Source organism: Barbus barbus (genome assembly GCF_936440315.1).
Source record: "Barbus barbus genome assembly, chromosome: 6".
Classification (NCBI taxonomy): Eukaryota; Metazoa; Chordata; class Actinopteri; order Cypriniformes; family Cyprinidae; genus Barbus; species Barbus barbus.
Genome location: NC_136734.1, coordinates 32,173,030 through 32,191,014, shown reverse-complemented (window position 1 = coordinate 32,191,014; position 17,985 = coordinate 32,173,030). Strand labels below are relative to the sequence as shown.

Genomic DNA, 17,985 nt, shown 5'->3' with positions numbered 1-17,985 from the left:
AAATGCAAAATAACGATTTACTTTGTTTTTGTTTGTTTGTTTGTTTTTTTGGTAAATCTCGCCTTACTGTAAAATGTTTCATTAGTGTCCTGCTATAAATGATACTAGGAAACATTTTTCTTGACCTCAGAAATGACCCTTATCAACATTTTTAAAAGGGTTTCTCCTGGGGAAATTATTGGAATTTTGTTTTATCAAATATGAAATTGGAAGATTGTATATAGTTTATATTTTTTTAAATAAACTTGTCTCTCAAAAGAAAGAGTCGACTCTGAATCATTGAAACGAGTTGTTTTTAAAATGAATCTTAAGCCGTTTCATTTTGACGTCATCATGAAACATTAGCATATTGCCTGCCCACTTGTTGCCACTAGGTGCTGCTTTTGGAGCCCCCCGGTAACGGCTGTACACAAAGCAGCACTGCGCTCTGCTTTAAATGAACTCGACCAATCGGACCAATAACCATAGATTAGCATCAAGCAAAGGAGGGGTTTGGAAAAATGAATCGTTGAGCAAATCGTTTGGGAGTCGTTGAGCAAATAAGGTAAAAATAAATGCATATTATAAGAAAATAAAAGTGTTTTTTGACCTTGTGTTTTTCCCCCAACCTGTTGTTGGGGATTCTCAAAACCAAAACATGAACCTTTCATAACCCATAATAGGGGCACTTCAACATTTTGTGAAGTGAAAAGCTGCATATTTGTAAGAAACGGCTCTATCAAATTTTTCAAAATCTGTTATGATGAAGAAACAAACACATCTACATCTTGGATGGCCTGAGGGTAGGTACGTTTTCATTTTTGGATGAACTATTCCTTTAAATCTTGTTACTTTTTAGCTTTTTGTGTATATAGCCTTTGAAACTTATAAGGCATAAAGTAAAAAAAAAAAAAAACTTCAAATGCAATAATAATTACAGTTTTTTCCTTTGCGTAGTTATTTGAATAAAGAGACCTCACTTTTTATTCAAGGCATCAAAAAAGGATTAAAATGGGATGTTTTCCCCTGTTTATTGATGTAAAAAAACTGAGACCACTCTTCCTTTTCCTCTCAAAAGCCCTGCATTTCGGCCCGACTTTTTTACATCCCCAATTTTCACGTCATAGTTCAGACGCGGGCCGGGCCTTGGGCCTGTTTTAGGCTTCTCCTTAATTTTATATTTTAGACATCCATCAATTAGTGATGGAGAAAAATTGCCGCCCTGGTGGAAACAATGCGAATCCGTGCTGCCGTGAGCTGCTCAACGGTGTTTAGTGTCCGGCGGCAGTCAGTGCAGATGATGAGATCTGCGTTCAAATACATGCACCAAAGCTTGCCGTAAAGCCCCGGCAAAAGTAATTACCATGAATGTGTCCGGGGGAAATAGTAAGAAGATATTTGAATTATTTACTAATAAACTAGTGTTTTCTGTGTCAGTGTCGCAAAGATGAAGATGATGATCCTGACTCGCCGTCTCCTCATTAGACGCGCCTTTAGAGACGTGCATCTTCACGGATTATGATCATTATGAAAGAGTTTTTGTTTTCGATTTGATTTATTTCGTCAAGTAATAATTTAAAGCTTTCTATAGATTTATCATGTCAGTGAGGCATGTATTCGCTGACTTTCGGTTCATTTTTGTGAATTCAAGCGCTCCCGATCAAGACGGCACAAAAAACGCATTTTCTTTTTTTTCTTTTTATAAAAGAACGTTTTGTTGATATTGTGAGTGCACACAAATAAAAGTAGACACTTTAAAGTTCCGAATGATGTATTACTCTTACATTTATGAGCAAAAATTACGGTGTAGGCCTATTTGAAGTTGTTTCCATTTGAAAAAAAATGCAATTGATTGCGCTGGTGCCTCCATGTCCTGTGCTTTAGCTTCCACTCTCCACACAAACTACTGGATACAGCGCACATTTATCTAGGTTAAACGTTTAAACATTGTTATATGCTTAAACTGTTTTAGTATATCTATAGATGTTATTTTAGACAAGTCGTGATGATTTGAGAAGGCTAAATTTATCAAACATGCTATATCAACCTGCCGGTTTGCCGCTGGCCGCTTGGTCGTTACTTTAAGAAAGAAAAAACTTGTTTAACGAACAAAAAAATATTGTCTAAATTACCTTAAAAAAAACAAACGAAACATAATCACTTTGCCATTACATACAAAACTGAACAATTTTAATAGCTGAAACATGAGCTGTTTTGGGAGAAGGGGAAAAAAAAAAAGATGGGGTCGGGTTGGACTCCGGTCGGTAATTCTGATAAGCTATCGGACACGGGCCGGGGTAGGGCCTGAGCATCTCGGGCCGGGGCCGGGCTAGGGCCTAAATTTGAGGCCCGTGCAGGGCTCTACCTCTCATAGCAGTGCTGACTGACATTAATAGTCAAGTATCTTCAGGATTGTAAGTCTCTCTTTCTCTCTCTCTTTAGTGTGTGCTGTTCCTGTGGACATTGAAGATCAACCACCCCAACACCCTCTTCCTCCTCAGAGGCAACCATGAGTGTCGGCACCTCACAGAATACTTCACCTTCAAACAGGAATGTGAGTGCTGTGGGAATGAAGCATCTAGGAGTGCTGAGAGCTAAGTGATGTGTTGGCTTTTCCTCAGCTTTCACTGATCTCTCTTTGATGTCAGAAAAGCTGCATTTTCAGCCAGCTGTCACCAGCTAGCACTTTCATTTACCGTGCAAACAGTATAACATTTCTCCTGCAGTTAAGGGTTCAAAATTGATTTGCCTTATAGAGCGGACTCTATTTTGTAGTGTTTCGTATTTACTTGATGTAACTGGTGCAGGTTTTTATACTGAGCCAACTGCTAGTGGTGACTATAACTTTCTTTTACTGCTTTGCCTGTGGCTAATGTCACATCAGTGCAGTTTTGTTTGAGTTGGAGGGTCAGTGTGGTCTTACTTATGTTACTGCCTGAGAGAACCATTTTAGCAAAATAGTAATACTTGTTTAAATGAATTGAATACCTTGTTTTTCTTAATGTGGGTTAAAACTACATAAGGCAGCTGCTCACGCTGTGAAATGTATTATTACGTCAAGTTTGGCTGGAACATATTTACTGTTTCAATCTCTCAGCATGTCAGAATCACACAATATGGTCACTGCCTGTTGGTGCCATTGCTGACAGTTTTGGATCAAATTTAGCAATCTTCCTCATAGTTTTTGTGATAAAAAATGCAATTTAAAATGTATTTTTAAAAATAGTTCCAGCCAGGTTTGCTGCTGTGCTTGTTTTTAGTGCTGCATAATTTGGCCTGCATTTTTGTGATTTTATATATCAATGACTATGATAATAATTATCATTATTTATGAATATTATTATTACCAAAAGATAGATCTGAAACTAAAATTCAGACATTTGATCATTTCTTTTTCAAACGTTAAACCATCAATGTGTTTGGCTGCAGGAGCCTTGAAGCTTCTTTTTTGTTTATAAGCACTTCTCAGTTTTGGAAGATGTTTGGTGCATGTTGTAATCCACCCAAACTTAGAACACATTCAGAGATGGAGGTAGAGACGGCATTAATTGTGAAATGAGTTGTTCCGAGACACAAAAACAAACAAAAAAAAACAGATCATGAGATGCTCATGTGCAAAATAACACAGTGCCGCACTTCACTATGAATTGCACAGCATATTTATAAAGGCCTTTTGAAATAAAGCGAAGTGTTTATGTTAGAGATGCACAGATCAACTGGCCAGGGACCGGAATGATAATGTATTTATTTCGTGCCAGATGAGACTTGCGCAGCCTGAGTGAGTGTGTGAGAGAGACTCGTGCAGAAATCAAAACCAATGAGCGCAACAGCACTCACAGAAAGTTATCGATGCATACTGCGGTAGGAAAAAAACAAATAAACAAAAAAAGACATGTATACTATATGATTTAGCTACGCAACACTACATGACCAAAATATTTCAACATGATTGCTATGTAATTTTATACAATAGTAGTTCAAATTAAGTGACTTACATTTTAAACACAATATTGACTGTTTTTGCTCAATTTCACTAATGAAAATAGTTCCAATCAAAGCCACAGCAGAACTATTTTTGTGTCTCCAAGCAACAGCGGTGTTTCCTTACTGAATGAATCCACATTTTTGAATGAATCAAGTGAGTCAATGATTCAGTAACCCATTCATAAAGGCAGTAGTCACTTGCCCCGTTTCTGAATGAATCAGCGGTTTGAACGAATCTGTTGGATGAAAGACTAAATGACTCACTTATTCAAACAGTCATTTGCCGACACCTACTGGTTTGGTTTCATATTTAAATCTATCATTGCATTTTCCCCAACATTTCTTATTTGTATGTTTTAAAAATATTTAAAACAATCTTATAAAATACTTTATGCATTTGAAATTTTGCAGTGTAAATGCATTGATGACACCTCAGCTTCATCAAGCAAGGTCTGTGTAAATGCATCTAATGCCGCTTCAGATGCAGCTTCTGTGTTTCCTGCAGTGGAAAGATGGAGTGTGTTGATACTGATTTCATTTGAATGGTGGCAGCTCCACAGTTAATTGAAACAATGTAAGAATTTGACCTGAAAGATGAAACATTTAATAAGTGAAAAAATTACATTTTAAGAAACAGTGGGAAATGACATCTGTTCTGTTGTATACAGCAACTCATTTTTAGTTAGTTGTTGTGTCTATCTCTTTTCTAATCACAGAGCACTTTATTTTGAGAGAACATCTGTAACTTTGTCCAGATTGGGGGAATTGCAATGTTTAATAATTCTGAATTATGTAAATATTTTTTTTTTACAAATATAGATTTTTGGTTGTATATGCTGTCAATTATAGTTTTTAGAAAGAAATGGGAATCAGCAAAAATATCGGTATCGGCAGGTCACACTTAAAAAAAGAACAAAAAAAAAACGGAAATCGGTGCATCTCTAGTTTGTGTGAGGAAAAGATCTGTCCATTCACCTAGAATGGCTAGAGGGTAAATCATGAGGTAATTTTCATTTTAAGACTCATGTCCCTCACTGTCTGCAATGGGTCTCTGCTCTCCCTAAGATCTATAACAGCCTTTTTAAGACTGAAAGAATATTCCCACTGCTGTGAGAGAGGGTTCATAAAGAGGCGCTGTCTTTGTTTTACGGGTTTTCTGCAAACAGCACTTTGTCCCTGTGAGAAAACAGGCTAACAGATAGCTCTATTAGAGTAAGGGTTGTAGAGCAGACAGAAAGTGTCCAGGTGTGAGTTATTAGTATGCTGCATAGTGAAGTGGATGGGGCTCATCTGGCTCACAAAGAGACAAACCTGATGAGCCGTTGTACACTGTACGCGGCATTAGCTCTTCTGATTTATGAGAGCGTAATGTCTTTTCATTTTGAAGCCTCTCATTAGCATTCGTTTACAATAATTTATTTAAAACCTTAATTCAATGCAGCATGACCGGCCCGGATAGAGACGCAAGAAGCTGTTTAGCTGCTTTTCTAGCTTGGGTTTATTCATGCTCCTGTTGCTTACAAATATGGAGACATATTTTTTTATCCCAAAAAATATTTCTACACAGGGATTTCGTCTCTCTCGTCTGATGTGGTCGAACCGGGTTTGCATCTACTGAGCCCAGAACCCATCTGCCAGGAGGTTATTACAGGATTTCTAAAGCCACTGCTAGGAGATCACATGACTAACCAGGACTTATTTTCAGCTCTTAACACCTGAAGTGTCCATACCCTTCTGCCCTTTATGTCATAGCAGCAACAGTCACTTTATTTAATTTTAAAACACTTGTCATATGGAATATATCAGCTAGTGTGCTAGCATTAACTAGTGAGACATCTTTGTTTTATTTATAGGTTTGTAATTAGTAAAATACAGAGTTTCTGATGTTTAGCTACAAAATGTCAACCTTGTACAGTGGGGCAAATAAGTATTTGATACACTGCCGATTTTTCAAGTTTTCCTACTTACAAAGAATGGAGAGATCTGTAATTTTCATTGTAGGTACACCTCAACTGTGAGAGACAGAATATAAAAAACAAAATCCAGAAAATCACATTGTATGATTTTTTAATAATTAATTTCCATTTTATTGCATGAAATAAGTATTTGATACAATAGAAAAATAGAACTTAATATTTGGTACAGAAACCTTTGTTTACAATTACAGAGGTCAGACGTTTCCTGTAGTTCTTGACCAGGTTTGCACACGCTGCAGCAGGGATTTTGGCCCACTCCTCCATACAGGTCTTCTCCAGATCTTTCAGGTTTTGGGGCTGTCGCTGGGCAACACGGAGTTTCAGCTCCCTCCATAGATTTTCTATTGTGTTCAGGTCTGGAGACTGGCTAGGCCACTCCAGGACCTTGAAATGCTTCTTACGGAGCCACTCCTTAGTTGCCCTTGCTGTGTGTTTGGGGTCATTGTCATGCTGGAAGACCCAACCACGACCCATCTTCAATGCTCTTACTGAGGGGAAGGAGGTTGTTGCCCAAAATCTCGCGATACATGGCCCCATCCATCCTCCCGTCGATACGCTGCAGACGTCTTGTCCCCTTTACAGAAAAGCACCCCAAAGCATGATGTTTCCACCCCCATGCTTCACGGTTGGGATGGCGTTCTTGGGATTGTACTAATTCTTCTTCTTCCTCCAAACACTGCGATTTATACCAAAAAGTTATATTTTGGTCTCATCTGACCACATGACCTTCTCCCATGCCTCCTCTGGATCATCCAGATGGTCTTTGGCAAACTTCAGATGGGCCCTGACATGTGCTGGCTTGAGCAGGGGGACCTTGTATATATAAGATGGACCTATAGATATAAGATGGTATAAGATTAAAATGTTATATTTTATTGTTAAAACATTATATATTTTATTTCATTAATATTGTTATCTGCAAGTACAGTTTTTTTTAAGTGTACTTTTAAAATGTATCTTTAAAAGTACACTACAAGAAGCATGTTCAATACTTTTTTCATAAGGTTATCCTTAGGGGTGGGCGATATGGGAAAAATATCATATCACGATTTTTTATAGAAATATCACGATTCACGATTTTTATCCCGATTCTTTGTTAGTTTTACTATTTTGGTTTTACAAGTTGTCTGAGCATTACAGCCAAACTAGAAAGACAAAGATGCATGGCAGATATTTAGGCCAAAGTGGGTGAAGATAAAAAATCTTTGTCATTATTTTATTTTTCTTATTAAAAAATAAGAACAAAGATACACATTACAAATACACATAATATACAAATAAAACAAACAGTGCTTTATTTCCAGGTACAATAGGTGTATTTAGCAGAGCATTCAATGAAATTGAATGAACAAATATAAAAATAAAACACTAGATAGACTGATTCCTAAAGCAACTGTATTAAAGTTTTTCAGTCAAGAATAGTGAGGGATTTTTCTCTTTGTGTTTTGTTGTTTTGTTAACGTTAAATGAATAGTTCCCCCACAAATTAATATTCTGTCATCTGTCTGTCAATTCTGTCATAATGTTGTATTTTTATATCATCATTTACTCAAAAGTTGTTTTAAACCGGAATGAGTTTCTTTCTTCTGCTGAACATTTATAAATGCCATTTTGAAGAAGGTGGAAAACCAATCAGTTGCTGGTCCTCAGTGACTTCCATAGGATTTTTCTTTCCTACTATCAAAGTCAATGTAGACCAGCAACTGTTTGGTTTTCCACTGAGTAAATAATGACAGAAATTCAATTTTAGGGTGAACTATCCCTTTAATGACAGTCGACAGCATGTTTAGTGTCCTGTCCCTTTAAGAGCTGCACGCATCTAATATACAGTACAGGCACGCATCCGTTTCTCTCTTAACTATTTACTTTCATTTTAGAGATAACCAACTCAGTCTGTATGTAAATCTTGTGTGTTTTGACAGTATTAGCGCAAAATATAACTTAGTTGAGTAATCAGGCGCTGTTAGACAGGCGTTTTAGTGCGCATGCTTCAGGTGTATGCGCTCAGAACAAGCGCACGTCAGACCAGCGCGCGAATTAAACATTTAACCAGCAAGGCTTGTATGCAAATAATGTACTTTTGCGATCGCGAATAAGTGCAGTGTCCTGTCTGAGTAACTCTACTGCTGTATGTCGTGTTGTACAGTATATAGAGACGGCGGTGCCAGAACTGTATTTGACAATGTGCGCGGTAGCGCGATACTACGATATTTCTTCAAAAGCAGATCGTGGAGACATTTTTATCGTCCACGATCAAAAATCGTCATATCGCACACCCCTAGTTATCCTGGCCATGTGTATCGTCTTTGCTAATGTAATAGCACTGTATACTATAGCACATTGCATTATGCTATAGTATATTATGCTTTTGCTTCTTGGTAAAATCCAAATGAAATTTAAATGAAGGTTCTTTTGAAGGTCTGATTAAATCCCTAATTTTGGTTTTGTATGGGTCAGTGGTACTAGTCTATTGTGCTTGAAATGAGCACTGTTTGCAATTAAGCTCGTACAATAGCATTGCTATTGTGCTCTGCATAACAAAGATGGAAGTGGTTTCGTGACTGAATGTTCAGTGGAAGCCCAAGTGCTCTCCATGAGACCTCGCTCGAGGAGCGAATGCGTAATACGGTTTGGTGAATAACCCAGCTGTATATAGTGGAAACCAGAAGACAAGACTAATGAGACTACTTCAGATACTAAAGTATTAATAAGCTTAATCAGCAGCTGAATTAAGGATTCGCATTGCACTAATTAGGCTCATTTGAATTTAATTGAATAGTCCCTGCTGCTTTTGTGTCTGGTTGGTGGCAGGTTTTGTCGCTTTAGGTATAGTTATTACTGTCTGCCTGTATACAGACGTGCTGGTTGTGACTTCATGGAATATTATTATGAACAAATCATTTTGCATGGTCTTGATTATGATGACTTTTACTAAATAAAGTGTATGTATGTACTGATTTGAAGATCAGGTCTGTATGTCAGCAGCACATGGAGTTGCTTGATTTGATAAATTCATTAATAACATAAATTTTTAGCAAGCAATGTACTGGGATATGTTTTAAAGTACCGCCTCAAATTCTTTGTTGTGGGGGGCAGTAAAATGTTTTTAAAAAATTAATTGTTATTTTTACCAAGGATGATTTATGTAAAAAAAAAAAAAGTATGTTACCAAACATGACTATTTCAAATACATACTGTTCTTTTGAACTTTATAATGATCATACAGTTCTAGAATAAAATTTTATTCCACAAAAAAATAGTAAGCAGCACAACTGTTTATTGAGCCATCACAGGAATAAATTACATTTTAAAATATATATAAATTAATAAATTGTAAAAATAATAATAATAAAGTTTTACTATGTTTTTAAATAAATAGCCTTTGTGAGCATAAAACATTTGTTTAAATTGAATTGCTTATGGAAACCAAATTGAATCATTTTGCTTTTTAACTGAATCAAAAACCAGTGAACTGAACATTCTACTCAGATATTCACGCTTTAGACACATTATTTAGACATCCTTATCTTATAAGTTATTTCATAAGTTATTTCCATGGCAATAAGTGGTGGGGATATCGTAAATAGCCTATGATCCCTACCTGTATTTCTTTAATCAATTATTTGTTCAGATGTCAAGGTAAACCTTTGATAAACATGTTACTTAATGAGAGATATACTACCATATAAATGACTTTGTAATTTGTTGTTGAAAGGTTTGAGTTCTTGATTGCTTCAAGTTCAATCTGTGTATCATTATTAATTATTTCATGAAATAAATGCAACAGTGCAGCTCAATGAATCATATCTGATCTTCAGTGAAATGCTGATGGAAGGAGAAATTAGTCTGGGTTTTTCTTGACTTCAGTGTTCTTAACTCTAATATAGTCGTGTTTGTCTGTCTTTGTTTCCTCACAGGTAAAATAAAGTATTCAGAGAGGGTTTATGACGCATGTATGGAGGCCTTCGACTGCTTGCCTCTTGCAGCTCTTCTAAACCAGCAGTTCCTCTGCGTACACGGTGGCCTCTCACCAGAAATCAACTGCTTAGATGACATTAGGAAAGTAAGCATCTGTTTATGTCCTGTCCTTTCCTTAGCTTTTTTTTTATTATAAAACAAGATGTGTTCATGCCTTTTTCTTTCTTTGTCTGTACGCTGTATTTTGCAGTTAGACAGGTTTAAGGAGCCCCCAGCATTTGGGCCTATGTGTGATTTGATCTGGGCTGACCCGGGAGAGGACTACGGCAGTGAGAAGACAGCAGAACACTTTAACCACAACTCAGTCAGAGGCTGCTCCTATTTCTTCAGGTACTGAAGCAAAGCTTTATTCATTGGGTAGCTCTCCCAGATTTTTGAGAAAAGGACATTTATACAACCACATAATAACAGTAATAATAATTTTCTTTTTTTTTCCACACATAACAAATCAGTGTAGTAAATTGTTTATAATTCTATTATAATTATACTTGTAATAATAACTGTTTTATGCATCATTTGTGTATTCTGTTCTTGTTTGTGTATACATAAGACTATTGAAATGGAGCAAAAATAAGTCATTAAAAAAAGTTTACAAGTCAGTTCATTTTCATATAACATTTCTCTTGTATGTTTGTTTGTTTTTTTGCTTTTTAAATCTTGATATTTTGTATTAATTCATATTTTGGTAATTTATGCAAACAAAAATCACGGGTTGAATGTAGCTTGTATATAATATGTAGCCTATATGCATGTAGATATGCAATGTTTGCATGAGTAATCAGTTACTTTTATCAGGTTAGGACTATATTAGAACTATATTAGGACTAATTAATTAGGACTATAAACACTTAGCGTATTGAGGTTTAAGCAATACGCTTCGCTTGCGTATTGAGGAAAAAAGCTGATTGAAACGTTGTAAAACCTTTTTCTTTTACTTTTTTTGTACTTGCTCATAAACGTCTGAGTCATTCGGGCATCTGTGAGCCAGTGTGGACATCCTGTCTTATTTGCAGCGACTCCTGGAAATAACCTGATCTGTGTTACCCAGCTGGTTTCGTTCTGGGTGTATATAGAAGTGTGCTTGTTCACTGTTTGCTTGTCCAGCTGGCATTTGTTTGTACCACGCCAAGTGAATGTTAACAAAATGCAGGTGGTGGTCTTATAGCTTGAGAGTTTACTGTACCGAGACCGAGTGGACTTAAAGAGAACCCCAGAGGGCTGTATTCAGAACCATCCAGTACATTGACCCGTGCTTGGTTCAGTATGAGCAAGAGGGGCTGAGCTGTTTACAGGGCTGAAAAATTGCTTGCGGTCTTTCATTATGAGATTCTCAGAAGTTTGTCTTTCTCTTGTTTGACAGTTATGCAGCAGTTTGTGACTTTCTGACAAACAACAACCTGTTGTCAGTAATCAGAGCACATGAAGCACAAGATGCAGGGTAAGTATTGATTATGATGTTTCATGATAGTGAGATTGAAAAAGCTAAATTGTGCTTTTGCTAGTTTAATCTTGTGATGTCATTGTGGTCCTACTGTGTCTGCCAGTTAAACAAATATTTACGATCTGCAACCGTGGATCATTGTATCATTACTCACTGAGTACATTATCTAACAGTGACAGAGAGCGCTTTATTGATCTATACCAGATGCCTTGTTGGCATGCTGAGCTAATGTACAGATTTTGTGTGTTTCTCTGTTTCAGATACAGGATGTATAGAAAAAGTCAAACAACAGGCTTCCCTTCATTAATTACCATTTTCTCAGCACCAAATTACCTAGATGTCTATAACAACAAAGGTATGTTAGTTTATCTTAAAGTATGTTGGTGTGTTCTTAAACTGTTCTCAGACCCTAAAAAAGAAAAAACCTAACGTCATTATTACTTTGGAAACTTAAATCGCAGCCTGTTGATAAAGCATTACGAGTGGCGTAACTGAATTCACAATCAACTTAGCAGTACCACATTCTCAGCTAACAAGAATGAGTTTTTCTTTCTTTACTTAAATCATTTACAATAGACTTCTGATTTCATACATGCGACCCTGGACCACAAAACCAGTCTTAAGTGTCAATTTTACGAAATTGAGATTTATACATTGTATGAAAGCTGAATAAATTAGCTTTCCATTGATGTATGGTTTGTTAGGATACAAACCAGATGCAACTATTTGAAAATCTGGAATCTGAGGGTGCAAAAAAATCGAAATATTGAGAAAATCGCCTTTAAAGTTGTCCAAATGAAGTTCTTAGCAATGCATATTACTAATCAAAAATGAAGTTTTGATATATTTACAGTAAGAAATTTACAAAATATCTTCATGGAACATGATCTTTACTTAATATCCTAATGATTTTTGGCATACAATAAAAATCAATCATTTTGACCCATACAATGTATTTTTGGCTATTGCTACAAACATACCCCAGCGACTTAAGACTGGTTTTGTGGTCCAGGGTTACATATTTATTGTTGGAGTCTCTAATTTGGACTGTTGAATGATAATGTAACAATCGCCAGCTGTGCAAAGAAAAAAGATACCCTGCAAACCATAATTATTACCATATACTGACTCTAAAGTGTCTAGAAATCTATAATGGCAAAGTATTGGATGACTGTTTGTGAACCTGTGTGGTCAGGTTGCGTTTCTGTTTTGTTTTGTTGGTTTTCATGAATGTGCATGACATCTCCCCTTGTTTTTCCTCCTCAGCGGCTGTATTGAAATATGAAAACAATGTCATGAACATTAGACAGTTCAACTGCTCTCCTCACCCATACTGGTTGCCCAACTTCATGGATGTGTTTACATGGTCGCTGCCCTTTGTGGGCGAGAAAGGTAAGTGTCCACACACGAGGGTTGTAATTTTTAGACTTAGATGGCTGTTAGTATTTTTTACAGGCCATGTGGAGGAGAGGCAAGAATGACCTTGCTGATGACGTGTCTTTGGTGGCTGACTGTGTCCTCTCAGTGGGAAGAATACAGAAAAACTCAAACCTGAAACGTCATATTAACGAAATTCTATTTGTGCCAGTGTATTCAAGGGCACCTTTTACAAAAGCATTTGAGACTTGCTGTGTCTTTCAAATCTTTACATGGCTGTAAGGCATTTGTATTTTGGTTAAACTAGGAGCATTGGACCACTGAATAAAGAACTACATTGATATCATGTAAAATAGCAGCTTATATTGCAAATCTAACTTTGAAGTTTTACTTTTTACAGTGACTGAGATGTTAGTGAATGTACTGAACATCTGCTCTGACGATGAACTCATGTCAGAGGGAGACGACTTATGTGAAGGTAAGGGTGTTCTCATGTATTATACTATTGATATTAATTAGTTTGGTAAGCTGACAACTGATTTATATGCTGATTTCCTCTTGCTTCATGTTCAGTGACATGAATTTGTTCAGTGAATTTAATGCAGAACAGCTTGAATGTGAAGAGAGTGTGTGTGCGTGCGTGCGCGTGTGTAAGCGTATGTTTGTCTGGTCATCATCAGCATAGACAGCAGGTCCTCAGAAGTGTCCAACTGTCATTCTAGCTGTCCAAGATGCTTTCCCTGGAGGTCTTATGTCTGCTTATGCTGCCCCATGATACTTCCTGCTTAGACAGTCTGTTGTGGAGAGTAGAATTCACATGATGGTGCACAGTAGTATTGTGAAATATTATTGCAATTTAAACTAAAAATATATTAGAATAGAAAACAGTTCAATGCAATGGATAGGCTATGTAGGATTGTGGTTTTGCCTTGTGTAATTATTGAACAGGAAACAGAGCTGCTTAAATAATTAGAGCAAAGGCGTGACACTCTTCTGCAAATACTCTCAAGCCCACGCAAGGCTTACAAAATGCTCTCTGAAGCTCTTCAGGCTCACCTTATTCTCTCATTTGAGTAATTTCAAACCGTTTAGACCAATGCAAGTTATTATACAAATCTAATAATGCAACTTTTGGGTTTTAAAAATGGTGGTGATGACAGCACTTTCCCGATATTTACAATGAAAAATATATTAAATTATCAACTACACAGTGAAGCACAGTTTTCTGATTAATAAAAGCTAAAATAATAAATATTAAGCAATTGAATAATAATTAGTAATAGTGGTAATAATGTAATGTTATATAATAATGTAATAATGTTTTATTATATGAAATATTATAGAATTGCTTAATAAATATTAAGCAATTTAAAATTAAATAAATTGTGATAATGTATAATAATAATCATAATAATTATTATTGTTGTTAAACTTATGCATTTAGCAAATACTTTTATCCAAAGTAGCTTTCTTATTATTCATTATTATTGTCTATTATTATTAGTAGTAGTAGTAGTAGTAGTAGTAGTAGTAATACGGTATATGTCTGTCGCAAAGTCTTTTTTTGCATAGCATTTTCCAGCGTACTGAGTAAAACCAAGCAATTTAACAGAAAACGGAAGACATAGCAACAGAAATATATTACTTGTATCATAAAATTCTAATAATAATCTTTTTTTTAATTCAGTAAATGTTAATGTTTTTTTGTTATTTATTTATGATATTATTATTATTTTAGCTGTATTAAGTTGATGAAGAGTAACCGTTTCAAATGCAGTTCAAAATTCAGTTGTCATAATTTTCAAAATAAACCGTTATTGTTCAGGCTGTCTGATTCTCAGCATCTCCACATTTTTGGTTCCCTCTCCTTAGCTGGTTTGGGTGTCAGAGGTCATATGGGGTGATGGTGTTTGATGCTGATTTTTTTGTTGTGTTTTGAAGAAGGTGGAGTTCCAGCTGTTCGTAAGGAGGTGATCAGAAATAAGATCCGTGCCATTGGGAAAATGGCCAGAGTCTTTTCCGTTCTCAGGTCAGTCTGCATGCAGTTATATATGTGTGTGTGTGTGTATTCACTGTGCTGCTTGGGAGATAATTACAGTCATCAAAAATAAAAAAAAAGAGTTTGTATAAAGAGCAGGAAAAATTTCCTTGTGCAGTGAAGTTTTGTTTTAATGCCACACGCGCGCACACTTTTCCTCCATTAGGATTAATGAGCTGGCATCAGTGAGTCATCATGCGGAATAGCAGTTTAATTATATTAGACATTATTCCAGATGAACAATGCCATAGATAATGGAGGAACAGAGGACATCTTGAAGTCTTTTATCTTTTGGTTTTCTGAGCAGTATTCAGATTAGGTTGGCGCTGCAGCAAAGTTTCAAATGATCATATATTTCCTCTTTTTTTCCCCTACCCCACCCTAATTGATTATGTGCCGTTTAGCTCTTTGAACGCAACCCTAATACTATGTGTGTGTGTGTGTGTTATGCCTCAGGGAAGAGAGCGAGAGTGTACTGACCCTAAAAGGGCTCACCCCAACCGGAACGCTACCTCTAGGAGTGTTGTCTGGAGGCAAGCAGACCTTACAGAATGGTAAGTGAACATGTTTGTGGTTTTATAATGGTAGGTTAGTGAAGTGGGTTTGCAGACCTCTCGCATCCAACCCGGAAGTCGTAGTGAATCATCATCGCCACATGTGACACAGCGCTGCTCTCATCACCCTCTTACAAAAGCAGAAAGTACCAGCATGCAGCAGCTAGAATGAGCTTTGGCATGCGAGACATTTACATTTATTATTTTTTACATTTTTTTTTTATTTTTTTTTTTTTATCAGCTTTTGCTTTCCCTGGGAATCGAACCCATGACCTTGCCGTTTCACAAGCTTTCACAAGTTAATTTAAAAAATCAGACTGAAAAATATTGTGTGTGCGTGTGTATATATATATATATATATATATATATATATATACACGCACACACAATATTTTTTGTCAGGAAAATAATGTCTCAATGTCTTAATGTAAAAATAATTCAATATTGTATTATTATCACAATTATACAAACACAGTCAAGCCTTTTTTTCTGCACTATGAACACCTGTTATATCCTGTTGTCCACCTATGAACTAATGCAATGTTTACACTGATTATTTGCCTGTGTGCTGTGTAAAGCCCTTCCCTGTAGGCTCACATTAAGCCGTGTGATTTAGCCACCTGCACTACAGAGACTCTGAGAACTCAGAGAACCAATCAGAGGCTGATTGTCATGAGAGCAACATCATAACTCTCTGGATTGACCTCTCCACTCGGAGTTGACAAATATGTTGGCGAGGTGTCCAGGACTAAAGGTCATTAAAGGCCGGTAGTGTAGGGAACTTTGTGCAAGTGAGTAGTGATGGAGTGAGAGAGGGAAATCAGAGGGAGACAGTGGGTGGAGGTCACTGTTTGAAGTACATATAGAAAATGCAGTGACCTTTAAGAGGGTGGCTTCATTGTCTGTGTGGGTCAGACATCAAGCTAGCCAGACCTGCAGAACAGAGAGGGATATTAAAGAAACTAAGAAGCTGTTGGCCTCATCTCACTAGAAGACCTTAGGACAATAGGACATTTCCAGCTATAACCATGCAGTCTGACAATAATATATCAGGAGATGGCTTGGTATTCTGACTACCATCCTCTCACATCAGCCCTTTACAGCATAGATTAGTTGTGTCTGGCTAAATTTCTTGCCTGTAGAATTCCCCAAATCAGAGATCAATTCAAAATAGATATTTAATATAAATAATACTTTTTATTCAAGATCTCTATATGTACATTCCTCAGAGATTTTGGTCCATATTGACATGATAGCATCACGCAGTTGCTGCAGATTTGTCGGCTGCACATCCATGATGCGAATCTCTATTGGATTGAGATCTGGTGACTGTGGAGGCCATTTGAGTAAAGTGAACTCATTTTCATGTTCAAGAAACCAGTCTGAGATTATTTAAGCTTTGTGACATGGTGCGTTATCTTGCTGGAAGTATCCATCAGAAGATGGGTACACTGTAGTCATAAAGAGATGGACATGGTAAGCAGCAATACTCAGATAGGCTGTGGCGTTTAAACAATGCTCAATTGGTAATAAGGGGCCCAAAGTGTCCCAAGAAAATATCCCCCACACCATTACACCACCACCAGCCTGAACTGTTGAGACAAGGCAGGATGGATCCATGCTTTCATGTTCTTTACGCCAAATTCTGACCCTTCCATCTGAATGTCGCTGGAGAAATTGAGACTCATCAGACCAGGCAACGTTTTTCCAATCTTCTATTGTCCAATTTTGGTGAGCCTGTGCGAATTGTAGCCTCCGTTTCCTGTTCTTAGCTGACAGGAGTGGCACCCGGTGTGATCTTCTGCTGCTGTAGCCCATCTGCTTCAGGGTTCAATGTGTTGTGCGTTCAGAGATGGTATTCTGCATACCTTGGTTGTAATGAGTGGTTATTTGAGTTACTGTTGCCTTTCTATCTTCTCTAACCAGTCTGCCCATTCTCCTCTGACCTCTGACATCAACAAGGCATTTTCGTCCACACAACTGCCGCTCACTGGATATTTTGTCTTTTTCGGACCATTCTCTGTAAACTGTAGAGTTGGTTGTGCGTGAAAATCCCAGTAGATCAGCAGTTTTTGAAATACTCAGACCAGCCCGTCTGGCACCAACAACCATTCCACGTTCAAAGTCACTTAAATCCCCTTTCTTCCCCATTCTGATGCTCGGTTTGAACTTCAGCTATGTATGTATGTATACATACACACATGTATACGTATATGTGTGTGTGTGTGTGTGTGTGTATGTATGTATGTATGTATACACACACATATGTATGTATGTATATATATATATATATATATATATATATATATATATATATATATATATATATATATATATATATATATATATATATATATAATATATATTTTTTATGGTTTTTTTTTTTTTTTAGGGTTTTTATGGCCAAACAATCACTATGGCTGCAAAGAACTAATTGCTTTTTTCCTCACTAACTGCTTTTGTGCACCATTTATATTACTGTTGGATTCTTTAATTTTCTACTAATATGACTGCATTGCTGTGGTGTGTGAGGTTAATATTCTTGGGGTGTAATGTAATCACACTGATATAACCTCTCTCTCCATTCATTTTGGGCTACTTCCTGCTGCGCTTGCTAATACAGCCACCGTAGAAGCAAAGGAGGGTCGAGGTACGCTG

At 36.7% G+C, this 17,985-nt stretch overlaps 1 protein-coding gene across 2 annotated transcripts in view; it reads left to right on the top strand.

The window, feature by feature from the left end:
* The window catches only part of LOC306871964 (serine/threonine-protein phosphatase 2B catalytic subunit gamma isoform-like), a 35,990-nt gene that overhangs the window by 14,421 nt on the left and 3,584 nt on the right, over positions 1-17,985 (top strand). The window contains exons 4-13 of one of the 2 annotated variants that reach the window (XM_079420254.1): positions 2,422-2,533; positions 9,857-10,002; positions 10,108-10,247; positions 11,278-11,355; positions 11,619-11,713; positions 12,625-12,750; positions 13,136-13,213; positions 14,677-14,764; positions 15,230-15,327; positions 17,951-17,977. In XM_079420254.1, coding sequence (XP_079276380.1) covers positions 2,422-2,533; positions 9,857-10,002; positions 10,108-10,247; positions 11,278-11,355; positions 11,619-11,713; positions 12,625-12,750; positions 13,136-13,213; positions 14,677-14,764; positions 15,230-15,327; positions 17,951-17,977 — 988 coding nt within the window. The remainder of the gene's footprint in view (positions 1-2,421; positions 2,534-9,856; positions 10,003-10,107; positions 10,248-11,277; positions 11,356-11,618; positions 11,714-12,624; positions 12,751-13,135; positions 13,214-14,676; positions 14,765-15,229; positions 15,328-17,950; positions 17,978-17,985) is intronic. The other variant, XM_079420255.1, reaches the window with a different exon arrangement.